Source organism: Thermobia domestica, chromosome 11, assembly GCF_964235325.1.
Source record: "Thermobia domestica chromosome 11, izTheDome1.hap1.1, whole genome shotgun sequence".
NCBI lineage: Eukaryota > Metazoa > Arthropoda > Insecta > Zygentoma > Lepismatidae > Thermobia > Thermobia domestica.
Window position 1 is genome coordinate 145,273,945 of NC_137464.1, and position 19,260 is coordinate 145,293,204.

The window sequence follows — 19,260 nt, forward strand, 5'->3', positions numbered from 1 at the left end:
CGTATCCATTTTTTTTCCAGCTGCTTATGGAATGACTGTATAGTCTGTTCCGCCTCGTCTCTTTTACTGGTTATTTGCTTAATTCTATTATCCATGTTAATGGTGAAATTCCTCTTGGTCGAGTAATCTACATCACTTCTGGCGTGGCAATAGTTTCCCGACGCGCAACTTTTTTGATACCATTCTGTGTATATCACTCCTTGTTTCCTCCTTATTCTCATATCCAGGAAAACTATAGCCTCTTCCTTTTCTACCTCTAGCTCCAGTTGTATGCCTTTCTTTATATCCTCAGTTTCTTTTACAAACTTTTCCAATTGCCTTACAGTTCCTTTCCAAATCCCCAAGCAATCGTCACGTATCTAGCAAAATCACTAATCTGTCACTTCCTTTCATCCTTACTTTCTTCTCCCAGTCGTTCATAGTGATTTCTGCTAGCACTGGACTCAGCCTGGAACCTATGCTTAGTCCTTCCTTGAGTTTCACTAACTTATCACCTATAACACAATAACTGTTATTCCATATAGTCTTCAGGCCCTCCTTCAGTCCTTCTCCACTCCAACCATTAATCCTCCTATCCTTCATCAATTCAGTGATGACTAACAATGCTGTTTCTTCTTAGACTTGGAAACATAGCCTTTACATCAACACTGAACATGATTGTTTTAGCTTTGCTCTGTCCTACTTCCTCCAACCTTCTTCTTAACTCAACCGAGTTTTTCACACTGCTACTGTCTTGTTGCCTCCTTAACATTTCCACAACCTTCTTTAACTCCTCCTCCAATGGTTCAAATATATTTGCTCGGCAATCTAATACTGGACTCAGTTCAACCTCCTCATGAACTTTTGGAAAACCATTCATTACCGGTATCCTACATTCTTTATTAAGACCTCTTTCAAAACCTGCTTTTGTTAGTGATACTAAAACTTTTTCTTTAATCTCCTCACACACAGATCTTTCACCTATTACCTCGTAAGTATCATCACAGATATCATTCAATTTTTCTTTGTAGCATTGTTTTCCCATCACCACAATGGCACCACCTTTGTCCGCTTGTTGCACACATATGTCTTTTCGCTTCTTTATATCCTTCAACACACTGTACTCGTGTTTTGAAAGGTTCCCCTTTGTCTTCTTTATGCTCCTTTCCACAATCGCCTTAGCCTTTCTCCTTATCATATCCCTTATTTCCTTGTCTTGAACTTGAACTAACCAAGATCAATGGTTGGAATGGAGAAGGACTGAAGGAGGGCCTGAAGACTATATGGAATAACAGTTATTGTGTTATAGGTGATAAGTTAGTGAAAATCAAGAAAGGACTAAGCATAGGTTCCAGGCTGAGTCCAGTGCTAGCAGAAATTACTATGAACGACTGGGAGAAGAAAGTAAGGATGAAAGGAAGTGACAGATTAGTGTTTTTTGCTAGATATGTGACGATTGCTTGGGGATTTGGAAAGGAACTGTAAGGCAATTGGAAAAGTTTGTAAAAGAAACTGAGGATATAGAGAAAGGCATACAACTGGAGCTAGAGGTAGAAAAGGAAGAGGCTATAGTTTTCCTGGATACGAGAATAAGGAGGAAACAAGGAGTGATATACACAGAATGGTATCAAAAAAGTTGCGCGTCGGGAAACTATTGCCACGCCAGAAGTGATGTAGATTACTCGACCAAGGGGAATTTCACCATTAACATGGATAATAGAATTAAGCAAATAACCAGTGAAAGAGACAAGGCGGAACAGACTATACAGTCATTCCATAAGCAGCTGGAAAAAAAATGGATACGACAGAAAGAGGCTAAAATACAGAAGGAGATGGGAGAAGAAAAACGAAGAAAAAGGAGAAAGCCGAGAAGGAGAGCAAAGTGAAGGAGGAATAGAAGAAAGAAGAAAAATGTGGTGGGGGATAGAAAGTTTGGGAGAAGAAACAGAAACCATTAAAAGAATGCTTGCATAGGGCATCTCAACTTACAGATAGGGGGCATCTCAACTTACAGAAAAGGGAGCAAGAGGCTTCTGGAAGTAATAAGGGAAAAAAGAAGGAAGAAGACAAGAAGAACAAGGGGTAATGATGGAGAAAAAAGGAGTGATTTATAAAATTCAGTGTGATATGTGATATATTGGGGAAACTGTAAAGAGACTAAGAGAGCGCATAAGAGAACATAAGGATGACGTTAGGCTAGAAAGAAACAAAAATGCGGTCTACAAATACGTAAGGGACACGGGACATTTAGTTAATTGGAATGAAGTAAAAATTCTAGGCCAGGAAGAAAGAAGCACAGTTAGGAAATGGAAGGAGGCACGGTTTATAGAAATGGAGGGTAATAAAGCTATGAACTGGAACTCAGGACTGATCATCGACTAACAGTGGAATAGGTTGTTAAAAAAGCTTAAAGTATAAGATTTGATTACATATATCTATTATGGTTGTTGTATATATATATTTATTGTCTCACACGTGTTTATGTACTTATTAGTTCATATTAGTTATCTCTATATACGTGTGTGTATATATGTAATAATATATTTATATATAGATACATATGTGGTTGTATAGTATACGGGGTTTGTCCGGGAAGTAATAGGACTGATTTTATTCCGCCATGACTGTACTTTGGAGCGTGCGCGCACCGACTGGATCCGGTAGGGGACGTTCCTAGCTAACGAACGAGCGGCTGGTCAGTTGTCTCCGAGCAAACGGAGAGTCAGGACAGGCTTTTTCGCGCGACGTGTTTCTGTGAGTGGTGCAAGCCGAAAATGCAGCATTCGTTAGAGCAGAGGTACGCGATTAAATTCTGTGTTACACTCGGTAAATCTGCGACAGAGACGATTGATATGATCAAGCAGGCTTAACCAGATGATGCTTTAGCAAGAAGTAGTGTGTTTCGGTGACACAAGGCCTTTTCGGAGGGCCGGGAAGAGGTCGCCGATGAAGACCGTGCTGGAAGACCTTCGACTTCGACAAACACCGACAATGTGACTCGTGTGCGCGAAGTTTTGAACTCAGACCGTCGACTAAGTATTCGTTTAATTGCCCAGATGTTAATTTTACCAAAAGCTGTGGTTCATGAAATTGTGACGGAGCAGTTGAACACGCGCAAAGTGTGCGCGAAGATTGTCCCAAAAGTGCTCACTGACGACCAGAAATTGCGGCGAGTGGAATTGTGCCAAGAAAATTTGAACATGTGTGAAAGTGACCCCCAATTTTTGAATAACGTAATCACAGGTGACAAATCATGGATCTTTGAGTATGATCCCGAGACAAAGAGTCAATCTTCCGAGTGGCACACGCCGGCGTCTCCTCGCCCAAAAAAGGGAAGAATGAGCAAATCCAAACTGAAAACGATGCTCATTGTCTTTTTTGACATCAAAGGCATCGTCCACCATGAATTTGTTCCTCCTGGACAAACCGTCAACGCCAAGTTTTATGTGGAAGTGCTCAAGAGACTCAAACGAAGGGTCAATCGGGTCCGACCAGACATCGGAGCCGACTGGAAGCTGCACCACGACAACGCCCCGGCTCACACCGCCTTTCTTGTGAACAGCTACCTGACCAAGGCCGGCATCCCAACGCTTCCGCAGCCGCCCTACAGCCCAGATGTGGGCCCCCGGACTTCTTTTTGTTTCCTCGCCTGAAATACCCGATGAAAGGCAAGCATTTTGAGACGACAGAGGGGATTCAAGCAGCTTGCACCGCGGCTCTCAAGGCTATTCCGGAGAATGACTTTCGTGACGCCTTCAATGCTTGGAAATCGCGCTGGCAGCGCTGCATCGACGCAGAAGGAGCCTATTTGGAAAGTTTTTAAAGAATTGTAACGATTGGCTCAATATTTTTTTTTTAAATCGACTCAGTCCTATTACTTTCCGGACAAACCCTGTATATACTGTATGTGTGTGTCGTCTTTTTAAGCGTATGCGTAATTGCATGTTTATTTGTTTATTTATATATTTATTTATTTATGTGTATTTATATATATTTATATAATTATTTAATTATTTATGTCAATTTTTTGTTAGTTTAGATTAGTTGTATTATCGTCCTTTTTATGTGTGTGTGTAATTTACAACAGATAGAAAGCCTCGGTATAGGGAAATACAAATTTGAATACTTGAAGGGGATTGGCTGCTGCCAGGAGCCAATCAGAAGCAAGATGTCTCAACTCTTGTGTGTATATAAGACTGCACGTTTCCCATGTATCTCATAGTGTCTGATGAAGCCAAAATGTTAGTTGGCGAAACTGTAACACGTATGTAGTTTTTATGTGAATATATTGTTTTGCTCAGCAAATAGTTTGTTTGTGTTTAAGTATATACAAAGCAAAGCTTCTACTTATGGAAAATATTACTCATATCACAATTTCAATAGAAATTCCTGTAGTACTTTTCCAACGGTATATCAGAAGACCGAGACAAGAGCATACATACCTTGATACAAAATACGTCATGTAAAACAATTAATATCAACACATATCACGTAACTTTATTAACTAATGTAAGTATTTAAATATATTAAATACTGTAGTGGGTGAGTAAGCAAATGTAATATGTCTTGGCTTGTATTTCTGAAGCCTCTTTAGAAAACCAGAAGATATTTATTCCCTTGCTCCGTTGCGGGAGCCCACGGTTTTCAATGAAAAAATTTTAAATTGCGTTCAGTCTTATTGCTCACATTCCTTTCTTAAATAATAATAATAATAAAAAATAAAGCTTACAGTTCTTCTTGTGCCGTTCGGCGAGACAAAATATAGCTTTTCATCATCTGAATTAAATACGTTTTTCAATACTTAAATTTATAAATACAACTTAACCTCTAAGCAGCTTAATTACAGATGTAACTTCTTTATACTGTGTATAACATTTAACCTATTGTACAGCACGTGATTTGACCCTAAATTCCAAAATCATACCAATTAAATTTAGTTTCTACAATTTTGAAAAAACATCTTATTTACAAATACATTCACGGGCATATACCTTCATACTTCAAGGTATCATGAATCGTGATACAGTTCTTCAAGGATATTTAAAAAAAAATCCTCTCGAAGTACAATTTTTGACAATTTTACAGTGACATTAGAAGAACCTTCTGACGTGTAGTTTTTCAAAAAAATCATAGCAACCCACCTTGTTTTACGTGGTCACTTTCTAGCAATCATACATACGAAATTCTAATATTTCGGCTCTAAATACTGATCTGAATTGGCGAAAGAAAATTTGCGTGTAATTTCAACTGTGGGTAAGAAAGGGAGTCTCTTCACAGAGTTAGGTGTTTATGCTTTTTCGAACAAGACTACATGTACACAACATCTACCAATTTTTACTTTTCAGAAAGTCCCAAATTTAACGGTATGGTCAATACAACCCTACTGAAATATGAGGGACGAACCACGATGCCCCTCTATAAGACTTCACTTGAGATGGTTTACACCAATCTCCCAAAATCATCTTGACCGAACTTCATTCTTAAATTTTGGGAGGGGTATCTTAGATCTGTAAGCTTGTCATATCTAGTTTCAAAATCTTCAAAAAGCAAATTACACAAAGCCACGAGCTTAAGTCATAAGACTTCATCTAACAAGTACGGTTTTACAAGTGTCCCACTTCGATTTGCTCGAAACTCTTGGACTGAATAAAAGAATCAAAGGTAGGACATACATGGTTTTTACATCGGCCAACGTGGGGGGATGAAGAGGTAAACATCCCCCATCCTAAAGTGCGAACATAGGGCAATATGACACCTTTTAGCAAGGCCATAACTAGCAACGCACAATGCCGATTTGGTTGAAACTCCTGCAATGAATAAAGGAATCAAAAGGAGGATACACGTGTTCCTTTTTTATCGACTAACCTTGGGACTGAAGGGGGTAAACACCCCCCTGAAGTCCGAACATAGGGCAATATGACACATTTAGCAAGGCCATAACTAGCAACGCACAATGCGAATTTGCTTCAAACTCCTGGAATGAATAAAGAATCAAAAATACGTGTTTTTTATATCGGCCAACGTGGGGGATGAAGGAGTAAACACCCGCCTAATCTGCGAACATACGTAATACTACATCTGTTAAGATCATAACTAGTTACGCCGTTCGAGATACACATTGGCTGATGTTGGAAATTAGCCATAAGTTTGGTTATTTTATGTGAAACAATATTGTGTGCCTCTTAAATACTCACAATTACGTTTTTGTAGCCGTAAATGAAGCGAGGTAATGCTTCTGGCTTGCCTGGAGAGCCCACCCCTGCAGATCTACGTCATGCAGCGGTAAATGTGCACCGATATCGATTTGAAAGTTCTGAAGCACGGCGAGCGACACCTCATGCAATTTGTCTTTGCATGTTCACCTGAAGAAACTTGCTTTTTCCAACGGTGCGACTGTTTTCAGGAAGCTACTCTCTTGTAGTGTCGCATAACGGACAGTAACAATCTCTTTCGTTTTCCACTCTTCCACAATTTAACTGCTTTCCTTTTGTATTCCAAGTCCAGAGACTCGCCTCTCATATCACCGCAGTTCCCCGATCATTGTCCTCCACACACATTCCTCACAAGTTTCATACACTTCTCCAGAGTCGGTAATAGCATTTGGTTCCATGACATCTTCATCCAAATCAAAGTGTACAGTAACGTCTTCGTTATATATTCGCATGGCTCTATCTGCAGTGTCATTGATAAATTCCCGGAGATCGTTTGCAAGGTTTCTCTGTCCTGTTTGGAGGTGGTTCTGGAATGCCTACAATAGCAAAATAGGTTGTAAGTAGATGTATAACATTTAATGGGTTTACACCCATTTTGGATAGGGCTTAATAAACATAATAATAACCATGCCTTATTGTGCATATATATATATATATATCGTTCAGTGCACGTCATCAATTATATATGACATAAGGCATACGATTAACATATTGACCATTGTTCACTGATAACTTATCGACACACTTCTACATATTGTTCTGATAGACGCTTTGCGGTGGCGTAATTGTCTTCTTATTAATACGAGATAACATTCCACTTGTAACACGCTTATCAATGATAAAACGAATTAAATCCAGTGTCCCATTGTGTTATGAATTATTCGTAATTATCATTTAATTTCTAGTATCGGGTGATGTAATCATACTCTAAACACTCAAGATATTGCTTTATAAAACAGGTACAAACAAAAATTCAAACTGTAGTAACGAATTAAAATCTTCTCTCTCACCTTGGCCAATATTTACAAGAGATCCATTTATTGTTTTATTTAAATCTCTCCATAGCAACAGGAATTCATAGCACTTCTCACATTACATACAGATGATTACACAATATTCGTAATTGATTCGCCATTTGTCAGAGGTATCGACTACTATTACAATGTTTTCCTCTTAAATTTTTTTCCTCTACGAATTTTAAAAGCGTCTAGCGAATCGACGAAGTGCGAGTGCTCGTTATGGCATTTCTACATGGTGTCATATTGCCCAATTTTCGCAGTTTATAGGGGTGTTTATCCCCTTCATCCCCCACATTAGCCGACATAAAAAAGCACGTATATCTTACTTTCTATTCCTTTATTCACTCCAGGAGTTTCAAGCAAATTCGCATTGTGCGTACCTAGTTATGGCCTTGCTAAAAAGTTGCCATACTGCCCTGTCTTCGCACTTTTAGGGGTGTGTTTACACCCTTCATCCCTTACGTTGGCCGACATTAAAAAAAAAAAAAAAAAACAAGTATGTCCTTCCTTTGACTCCTTTATTCACTGCAGGAGTTTCAAGCAAATTCCCATTGTGCGTTGCTAGTTATGGCCTTGCTAAAATGTGTCATATTGCCCTATGTTCTCACATTAGGGGGGGTTACCCCCTTCAATCTCCACGTTGGTCCCTTTATTCACTGCAGGAGTTTCAAAAACATCTGCATTGTGCCTTGCTAAAAGGTGTTATACTGCCGTATGTTCGCACTTTAGGGGTGGGTATGTTTACCCCCTTCATCCCCCACGTTGGCCGATATAAAAAACATGTATGTCCTACTTTTGATTCCTGTATTCACTCCAGGAGGTTCAAATGATTAAAAGTAGCTCATGAGAAGTGATGACATCAAGACACGTGATAAGGGTGAAGTACAGTTATGTATATATATAGAGAGAGCTTTATGCAAATTGCTATTGAGTTGTTAAAGGAGAAGACAACTAGCGCATTAGGTGTATTCCACGAGTATAAGATGGATCTCAATAATTTACAGTGGTGTATACCTAAGTTCTACAAATCATTTTACAATCAACATGTCAAGCCATAGACTTCATTTCTGACGATTTAAATAGTGCGTACTGTAGGTGGGAAATTATCTTTCAAATACATGCAGGGACCTATGCCTTCACAAAATACATGTTTTGATACACTTAGCAAATTAATTAGTGAATTATGTTTCCATGTCTTTCAAAATATATTTTTGATAATTTACATCCAACCAAGGGAACAAGATGGAACTTCCAACTTTTCAAAGGTATATACCAAAGGTATTTCCTGCACAGCATATACCAATTTCTATCTTTTAACCATTCGGAAATTTAAGAGGGTCAGCAAACACGCTGTTATCGAAATTTAAGTGGTGAACCATGTACTCTTGTCATATTCAAGGAACAGACAAAGACACGTATCTATTTTTTATACTTCCAAGACAACGAAATGGATCTTACAAATCTTCAGAGTTACGTACACTCGATCAGTTATTTATTTATGCTTATTTCTGGACATTACCGGCATCTGTGGCCTTAAGCTCGTCACATATGACAGACCGAGAGCGCTCGCACCAAAAGCAAGTGCTATGTACACCGGAAAAAGGTCCTATATCTGGTTCTACACACATCCTACTAATTTTTAGTTTTGGCAAATCTAAACTTAAGAGGATGGGCCAAGTCATCCCTCCGGAAAATTACGAGGTAGATCAAATTATCCCTGACAATATGAGGTGGATGGACCAAGATACACCTCCCGAAATATATTTTGGCAATTGTACACGCCCTGGTCTGACACCCCTCAAAACTTTTCAAACCCATTTAAACCACTGGACAAGGAATACTATTTTCAAACAAAGACATTTTCTACACTTATATACGAAAAACACGAAAACAATGCATTTGGATCAACAGTGGTATATCAACGTACCATACAACAGTGGCTTGTTACAGTTCGTTTCGATGACAATGATGAAAAATTAACCCTGCAGTCACTGACGAACAGCAAGTTCTGATGAGATCATTAGGAAGATCACGGACGCGGACACTCGGAGAACCCTTATGGTGTCCAGCCTTTATATCTTTGCCAATATTCCTTTCTTCATATGTTCTATCAAATACACTAACTCTCATTTCGCAACGCGACTGCTTTTTTCAAGAGCCTTTACTTGTGAGTGTACGGAATAGCCAGAAACACTTCCCGCATAGCATTGTTTGCGAACGAGGGGCGTACAGGTAAATCTAGCTTGGTGATACGAAAAAAATGTAGTAGTTTATACTTTATGATACAAAGCAAAGCTCCATTTACAAGAAATCCAGAAGCAAAGTTTCGTCAAAACAATTTTTTCTTTGCATGAACCTACAATTCAAATTAAAATGCAGTACTCTACAAATAAAATTTACAGAAAAAAGAAACAAAAAGAAAATAAAATTCAAAATTTTACCTTTTTCTTATAAGCCCCTCTGGAAGCAGCTTAACTTCACAGCCAGAAATATCATAAATACGAACATGGAAAAATCTTGCATTGTGTTTTGGTTCATTCCACATCGCGCGTTTTGGAATCTTAGATCTTGTATGGAACAAATGCAGTAATGGTCCTTCTAAACACACATACACGGACTGTGTATGTCTGATGTGATAGACATCTGGATTGTACTCACCCGGATATTCATTAATCCAACCCTGAAAGAATATATACATATTTTATCTGGATAAAAAATTAAAGTAAAGTTCCAAGATTTTATTATCTATTTCTCATTCGCCAGACAATACGAACATACCCTCACACAAAATAATATAGAAATAAAGAAAGTCACATCGGAGAAAGTTACCTGAATATGTATATATAGGGAAAAAAAAAACAAGCCATAGACAGCTTGTGTTTGCACCCTAACGTGTGGCACGATGGATCCACGTTAACATACGAAAGAAATTCCGAAGTAATAAGGACAAATAAATAAAGAAAGAAAGAAGCTTGTCCCCCCGAGCATACACACTCCTACTGTATAGAAGGTAGTGATTAACTTTAAACATATTTCAACTAATAATAATAATTTTATTTTCATTGCTCCCAGTAGCTCATAGACAAAATACAGCACTTTGTTCTACTCATTATATAATCAATTAAAAAAAAATCAGAAACTGTTATAGTATATAATGAATATAAGAGTTGTTAACTTAGTACGGTAAGGCCCTTGTCAGAAGGTGAATATGTTCAAATTACGAAGTTCACGCTCATTTATAAAACAAGATTAAAATCAAAACAGCCTATTTCATAATATACCATTTTCAGTACTATGAAAATTAAAAAATTACACATCAAGCACGTAAACGATTTTTTGGCCATTTTATTGTCTTATTTATAGCATAAAGACTGGTTTAGATATACTGAAGATATGTAATAACAATAAAATCAAAATTGGCAGTTAGATCCCTTGTCATAAAGTTAAAACAGTTTAATCTATGCAACGAATACTCTGTTATGTTTTCTTAACATATGCTCACTGTAAATTGTTGTAAGAGTTTTAGGATTTTAGGATTAGGATTTAGATTTCTGGGATTTCGGCACCTAAGGATATTAAGCCCCTCATGTTTGGGGGATGACGTCCCTCGGCGAGCACACTATCCGGTGGAAGGTAAGGAAGAAAGGATGTCACTCTTCTCAGTGCAGCCAATGCCGATTGATTCCTTACACAATAATTCAGTATTCTTATTCCTATATTTTTAAGCAATATTACCTACTATATTTGTTATCCAATACGATCTGAATAAAGAATTTATCAATAAATTTCCTTCTTTCCAATACAAATTAAAGTCACCAGCATTCATAGTAATATGAATAGTAATCCCTCTTTCATTTTATAACATAGTAGCCCAAGGGCACCGATTTGTCTGTAAATTTGGGGAGGCCCATTCAGATACAGAAGGTATATATATATGAGGATTCTAAGACCAATTGCATTCAAATTATGCCAAATATTGTATATTCATAAATATAATAGGGGGCGGGGCCCATATGAGCTTTGGAGGGGGCGGTCCCCCGCCCCCCCAGGATCGGCGCACATGTAGTAGCCTCATATAACATTTCGTACCGTCTCCATTTTGTTTACAAATATATTAGATAAACTGTTGATCTAACAAGTATCTTGTGGAAGCACACATAGGAACAAACATTTATAAAATCAGGCCATTGATTAAATTGTTTTTCCTATTGACTGCACTGTATCATATATATGACTTCCAAATTTTGTCTGTCATATACGACGATTTTTAATTGGTTCTGCTTTGTTATTGCTATTCCCTTAATTTTATGTTTGTTGAGAAAACTGAGTTTTATTAGCTGTTGTCATATATTATGAGGGTTTTCCGAGCTGATCATTAATAAATTATTTTCGCACCAGTGATTTACTGAATCTCATCTTTCGATAGCAGATAATTATCATAACCGTTATTAACTACTTTAATTAAGCTATGTAATTGGCGTATAATAGTATTGAGTATTTGGCCTTTCCTGGTAGATCATTGATAAATAGAGAAAAAATAGAAGCGACCGAAGAGGAGATCCTTAAGGTCTTCTCATTTTTATTTGACCTTTACTAGAAGTAACATTGCTTATTTTCACTTTAAAAGTTCTGTTTATTAAGTAGTTTTCAAATCGTCTAATATATGATAGTGATAGGCGACCAATACGTAATAATTTACTTAAAAGTAATTTGTGATCAATGGAGTCGAAGGTCTTTAATATATTGATGTACATAACATCTACCTGTACATTACTTTCTAGTGCAAAGTATGTAAAATCGGTAAAATGGATTGATCTACCTTTGTAGAAGCAATGTTGTTTGTATGTCACTTAAAAAATTTCTTATATTGAAATATAGATGTTGGTGTACAACAAATTCAAAACCATGACCTCCAAAAAATAATAGAAATGGTATTACCTATTTTGTATTGAGAGGGTATTCCTTCAGCTTTACAACACCCCACGATGACGTTTCTATCTAAATCAGGCGCGAAGTTATGATTCATTTTCATTTAGCATGTTTGCGAAAAATTGCACATTTTTGTTAGGTTGGCTACTATGTGAAAACTACTTGTCACTGGAGCTTATAACTTGGCAAATGTTGTTTACTCCATAAGCTCTTTCTTTTCACCAACTTTCATCACAATCTGAGTTGGTGAGGTTTTTCGCTGTGATGATTTGGAATGGAATGACCCTATACCAGACGCAGATTTATTGTTAAGAATGTAGTATTATCTCTTACATTTTAAATTGTGATCTGATGTGGTTTCCTCTCACAGAATGTTTCTGATAATGTGAAATAATTATCGATTATTATTGGCTATAGCATACATCCAGTATTCCCAAAGGGGATTTCCCCCTCATCCCCTTTGCAATTCGCATATTGTCCACAGACATAGACACGAAGCGTCAAGAACATTTTTTTACATAACGACTGTGGTAACCATAATATAACTCGTGATATCAATATATTTACGGAATAGGTTATATATTTTTGCTAGTTACATGGAACATTGAAAAGTTTTACAACTGATTTGAACATTTCTATTGTTTTATACATTATAAATATATTGTGAATTAATATTTTACTTGTAGTTACAAATGGCTACTTTATTGGTAAAAGCAAAAGAAAAAAGCTGACTGGAGCGGGAATCTAGCCCGAGACCCTTCGCACGTGAGTTAGATATTTCTCACTCTGCCACGCCCTCACTTGATACCTTTACGCGTCGTATTATATATGCAGCGAGTCGGAAACTTTAAGACGCTTTTTCTAAGCTATTTCTGGCTATTGCGCTCTACCAGTTTGTAATATTAACACTTTAAATGTGCACTACTACCTCGCGAATGATGGCCCCGAAGTTCATTTACCAAAGTTTGCTTTCACCTTCTAAGTCGAATTGTACCGATGAGTTACTTTTAAAGATATAGTAATTTCGAATGTATATCAGTAATTAGGGTGAGGTTATGAGTAAGAAATTAATCGAATATTTGTTCTAGGATCATTATTTATGTGGATCTTCACAATGTAGGTGCTTTGAACATGGTCTCATACAGGGGCAAATACAAGCAGGTGTGTGTATGTTTTCGTGTTAATACAATAGTTGTTAGTAATGGTATATGACTGAATATGCGCAACAAAGCGGGTAAAAATATGACTGAATACGCGTCCGATGAGAATGTTTCCTCCAGACTGTTAGAAGTTGTGTGGGGTACATTAGCTGTAGACTGTGGTCGTGAGTTTCATGAAGTATATTCCCATTCTTTTGTTAATTTCACGAAGGAAATTTCTTCGGTTGAGCGGAAAGAAAAATCCAGTAAGTGTAACATCGATGTGTTACTTGTAAAATATCGTTTTACTGTTTTAATTAAAATACATACATTTTAAGCTTGTAAAATATCGTTTTACTGTTTTAATTAAAATACATACATTTTAAGCTTTTATTTTCCCTTGCCTTAGGGGTTTGCTGAAACAAAATTTTAAAACGTCAATAGCTGAATTCACGTCTTCTGTTTTTATACTCTGATTCTAAAATCATAATTCCAAATAGCTACAAACATTACCACTGATATTGAAAAGAGAAACTTGATTGCACAGCCTAAAGTAAATTCCTAAGTGTTAAGTGAATATCGATTAATATTTACTATTAACGATTAAAATAATTAAAAGTAAGAACGAAAATGCGTAATGGATAACATTTCTAATAATATAAAATTCTTCTGTTTGAAAATTTACCGATTAAGTTTCAAGCATGTGTATACAAAATTGATGTAAAAATCGCTTAATTCTGTTTTAGCAATATGATCAAAATCTACCTCTGAACACTGGACAACTTTTTAGAAACCTGACTGTACAAGAACTTATCGATTATGCCGTAGTTTAGCTAATATTTTCTTGCAATTGAGGTAAGCTCCTTCAGAATCTCACATAATAATGAAACATTATTATTTCATGTGAATAACGAGAAAACGTTACCCTGGTCATCTAGATACAAGGTTTAAGAAAAATCCAAGTAAAAAAATATAAAAAAGTAAATATCTGACGCACCTGATACCTATTCATTACATGATACTCTTTGGCAGCAGGCACTGACAGAATCGGGAGGTTGCTATAATCAGGAACACGAAATGGTTCTTTTGGTTCAGGTGGTGTCCACAACCATTGCAGAAGAGAAAATACGAGTGCAGTTAACATCACACCCATGAGAAACCCTGACAGAAAAGCTGGCATTGGAATTATATAGTACGACAGTACGATGAGGCTAAAATACACCACATAAATGTTCACAAAAACTGATTTGAATATACAAAATACAGAATTAAAAATTCTAGAATAACTGGATTCTGAACAGTCGAAGTCGAATTCTTTGCATAATTGAGAAGAAATGATAGGCGTTGGAGGCTCTGAGTTAAATTTCGTTTCCTCTTTGGCTTCGACACCAGATTCAACTTCCTCATCAATAGCACCGAATTCTCCTACTGACTCGTCCTCATAAGTACATAATGACGACATCGGAACTGGAGATGCTTTCCCCCCACCACTACGCACATTTCTCTGTCTTAATTCGGCAACTTTCGGCCGGATCTTGTTTCGTGATGATATATCTTTATTACTCTCCATTTTTTGTTGAGTATCCCCTTCCAGTCCACAATCACTATTATTCTGTACATTTTCACTAGGGTTTAAAATACAATCAGTTGAAAATTTGATTGCAGAGTCTCCTTGTCCTAAAGCTGTGTCATCCTGTCCAATCTGAAAGTCTGTTTCAGTTTTCCCTTCTTGATCCCCTTCCTGAAGTTCAAGCATTTCATTCACTGTGTTTAAAAAATTTACACAGTCTTCAGATTCACTTATGTTTAAACTATCTTTGCTAGCACTTACAGACAATTTGCTCGTATCTGAACACGTTTTCCCAGGTACTTTTTTATCACTTTTGATTTCACTGATTTTTTCTTCTACTGTTTTCGTAATTTTGCCTTTAATCTCATGCAATAAGCTCCATGCATCTGTAGTGTTGTCTAAACTTGCGTTTCCGCTGTCCAAACTGGTCGAACGTTTCCCAAATTTCTGAAGATATTCCTTCATAGGCGACGGATCTCTTGAAGGGGAAGTATTTTGTGGTGTTGTTGAGCTACTTGGAGTGGAGTTCCGTGATGCAGAGCTCGGGTCATCATGTATATCTTGGAAAAAATTAAAATGTAAAATACAATTAGTATTATCTTTTACGAACTAAATTCAAAATTTGTCAGCACATGAACAAGTTACTGCAAACATGTTATGATTTAAAATAACGTATGTGCCTTACCTAAAAACAATTTCGATTAAAAATAGCTACTGTTGACATATTTTTAAGGTAAGCAACTGTACACTTCAGTCCAAAAAATCCTAAATGGCTTTTAAACTATATATATAAATTTAAGATGAAAGAGGCAGTAACATGATCAATACATGTGAGGGACAGACCATTTGTAAGTTACAATTATAAAAATATGTAATTATCATATAAGGTACAGTGATAACGAGCGATAAGAACAAAAAAGTGGTCTATTACAATGTGAGAGATAATCGAATAGACGGAAGGTGAAAGAGCATTAAGTTAGGATAGAAGAGAGATATAGATCGATTTATAGCGTGGAAAGTTTCATGGATTTACTGACTTGTAAACAAATGTCTCGCAGTTGTATGTAGACGTTTCTGTTCTGTGTGGAATGCAACTGATTGAATCAACAATTATAGTAGATTCTCGAAAATTCCACGTAGTTATATAATAATAATAATAATAATAATAATAATAATAATAATAATAATAATAATAATAATAATAATAATAATAATAATAATAATAATAATAATAAAATTATTATTATTATTATTATTATTATTATTATTATTATTATTATTATTATTTCGTAACACAAAATTTACCGCATTTTGACAAGGAAAGTCGGTTATCTATGAAGGACTTTTTCGAACATTATAAACTAAGTTTCTACTCTCTCTCTTTTTTCTTCTTTGATCTACATTTTCACATTTGTGTAACCATTTATCAATGAACTGTAAAATTAGTTTAAATCTTTTTTTTTCTTTAAAGAATTACGCCTATGTTTTATTTTAATGTTTTGTTTGTTTTAAAATTCTATATAAGTACAGCGTACATTATTTTACGTTTACTGCAATTAACTTACCCATTATAAAATTTATCTTAAGATGAGTATATTGCTATTCTTCAATATCCTTTTTCTATTATAAATTTTAAAATCTACATTATAGTATATCACGCGGAGAAAATTTTGCGCGTATAGTATAGTTTACAATTTTTCGTGTTTATTGATGTTTTACTTCCGCCTCTGGCTAAAACTGAGTGTTCAATAAATGGAGATTATAGACAATGTTCCCTGTATGCAAATGTTCTCAAGAAATGTTACAAAACAATAAAACTATATTCAAAAATAAATAAATAAATAAATAAATAAATAAAAAAAATAGCATCGAGTAAATGTAACCTAGTAATCACATTTTCGAGGGATTTTTCAAGCAACGAAAAGAAGCGAACTGCAAAATTAATGCTCACAAGGAACCTTCGCGCACTCCTATTTTTATGAAATTTTGTAGGTAGAAATTAAACCTAAAATGAATACAAGTCTTTTCTTTCTGCGGAAACACGGTTGAAGCGGACAAAAGCAACTCTGAAATCGTTTCTAGTCCGTGCTGACATCCACAGAATGACATGAACAATTGAAACGAAACTTCATACACAAAGAGTAAACACAAAATGAGTAAAAACGTGTTTTTCTTTCTTTTTCTTTTTCGTGCGGAGAAACGGTTTAAGAGGGCAAAAGCCCTATGCAAACATGTTGTAAGGCGAAAGTGATATTTTCGGTCAATCTTTTGGATAACCCTTGAAAATGCATGCATGAATTCAATAAAATTTCCTACACATATATAGTAGAGATAAAATAAGCGAATATGTAGTTGCTTCTTTTCTGCGGAAAACCGGTTTAAGCGATCTCTGAAATTTGTTCGAGCTGGCGCTGAAATCCACAAAAGGACACGAACAATTTGAATGAAGAAAAAACTTATTTCATACTTGTCTGCGGAGAAACGAAGGAAAGGGAAAGAGTCCTTCTCCGATTTGCTTCCAGCTGGCTCTAAAAGTTACAGAAAAGCACGAAGAATTCGAATAAAACTTCACACACATATATTATTCTGCAATGCACATTACAGAACTTGTTGTTGAATCGTCCAGTCTGTGGATCTGCCAAAAATGAAGCTTCTATCTCAAGAAATGGTTACCTCAAACTTTTCAATATTGAACGCTCGTAATATGAACATGCTTGCAATCGAGGGTTTCTCCGGTTGCCTAATTGTTTCATATGTAGAAAGGAGTCAAATGAGCATAGTATCGATATGAAATCAGTGTGACACCCCGGTGGATTCGAACTACCAACCTCGGGTTTTATCACTTTCGTATTTTCCAAGCAGTTTAGCATTCGACTATTTTATAACTGATTGCTATTTTTTCCTTGCTAGTTCATGTAAAAGACCGTGAGTAAAGTGTGTAATTTGCGTTTTCCTAAAGTCATTTTCAAAGGTTTACTCCTATATATGCAAATCCATGTTATGATACTATTCTTGCAATAGTGCAGGCATCGTGTCAAATCATTTCGAGACAGAAAAAGAATGTTAAATAATTTGTGGAAAAAAATGTTAAAATGTTAGGTTCGAATGACCCCAAATTTGGGAATCAATTTTTGGATTCATTCCGGAACATGCATTGCATTAAGTTGTACAATATAAACAAACTATGATGTAATTACGTCAGTCTGAGACAGTAAAACGAACAAACGTAATTGTTTAGTTAAACTTGAATGCAATTGTGGACTTTAGTTTAACACTAGTTTACTTCAGGAAAGTAAGGGAGCGAAAAGCAAACGTGCAAAGTGTTTTATTTACTTTTATTCGCTCAAGTGGAATGATTATTAAGCAGAAAGTGACTAAATATACATAAATATTAGGTAATGAAGTTCAAAGAAGGAATGCTTTTAGAATAATCTCATTTTTCTTTTAATCGTCAGGTAATATAAATTTAAAATGCGTAAGGGTAACTTTCACATAATTAAATATCAGTATTATTTTTGCATTTCAAATTTTTCTTTGTGCTAAAGATAGAACTGTTACAAAACTTAGCTTTATATATATATATATATATATATATAAAGGGATGTAATTTAAAAATAGAAGAGAGATTTTTGTTTAATATAAACGTTCCACGTTACTCCCATAAAATCCGGAGACCCCACGTGCTAAAGATAGAAGTAACTCACGTTGTTAATTCACCACAAAATCCAGAGACCCCACGAGCCAAAGACAATAGTAACGGATAAATTAATGTATTTTTTAATAAGGATTAATATTTAAAGGTTCTTCTCATCGTGTTTTCACGTCACTTTGCACTTAATAATCATCCCACTTGAGCCATTAAAAGATTTGCACCTTTGCTTCTCGTTCCTTTTCTTTCCTGAAGTAGACCATAGTCAAACTAAAGTCCATAGTTTCATACATGTTTAACGTAACTGTTATCTTCATTTGCTTTATTGTCTCAGACTGACACAATTACATCATATTTTGTTCATATTGTACAACTTAATAAAAATCTACATCATATTTTACTCATATTGTACAACTTCATAAAAATCATTTTCCGGGATAAATACAAAACTTGATTTCCAAATCTCCAAATCTAAGGTCATCCGAACAACGTTTTAACATTTTTCCCCACAAATTCTTTAACATTCTTTTGATGTCATCGTGTTTAAATACTTATTACAGAGTTATTTGCTGAAGGATTTTACAGAAGCATTTGTCCGTTTTGCTCAAAAAACATAGTTTTAAGCCTTTAGAATAAAAGGAAAAAGAAGAAGAAGAAAGAAAAATAGCTCACCGAATACGCAGCAAAATTTATTCAAATTTTGGTTTACTTGCTGCTGCAGCATATTCTCACATAAGATAACTTTATTGTGGCATGAAAGTAG

At 35.7% G+C, this 19,260-nt stretch overlaps 1 protein-coding gene across 11 annotated transcripts in view; it reads right to left on the reverse strand.

Moving 5' to 3' along the window:
• LOC145664473 (testis-expressed protein 2) overlaps nucleotides 1-19,260 on the reverse strand; it is a 472,752-nt gene that overhangs the window by 292,757 nt on the left and 160,735 nt on the right. For all 11 annotated transcript variants that reach the window (XM_081731173.1, XM_081731175.1, XM_081731183.1 and 8 more), the window contains 2 exons: nucleotides 14,276-15,408; nucleotides 9,652-9,890 (listed from right to left, as the gene is read on the reverse strand). In XM_081731173.1, the coding sequence (XP_081587299.1) occupies nucleotides 9,652-9,890; nucleotides 14,276-15,408 (1,372 nt within the window). The remainder of the gene's footprint in view (nucleotides 1-9,651; nucleotides 9,891-14,275; nucleotides 15,409-19,260) is intronic.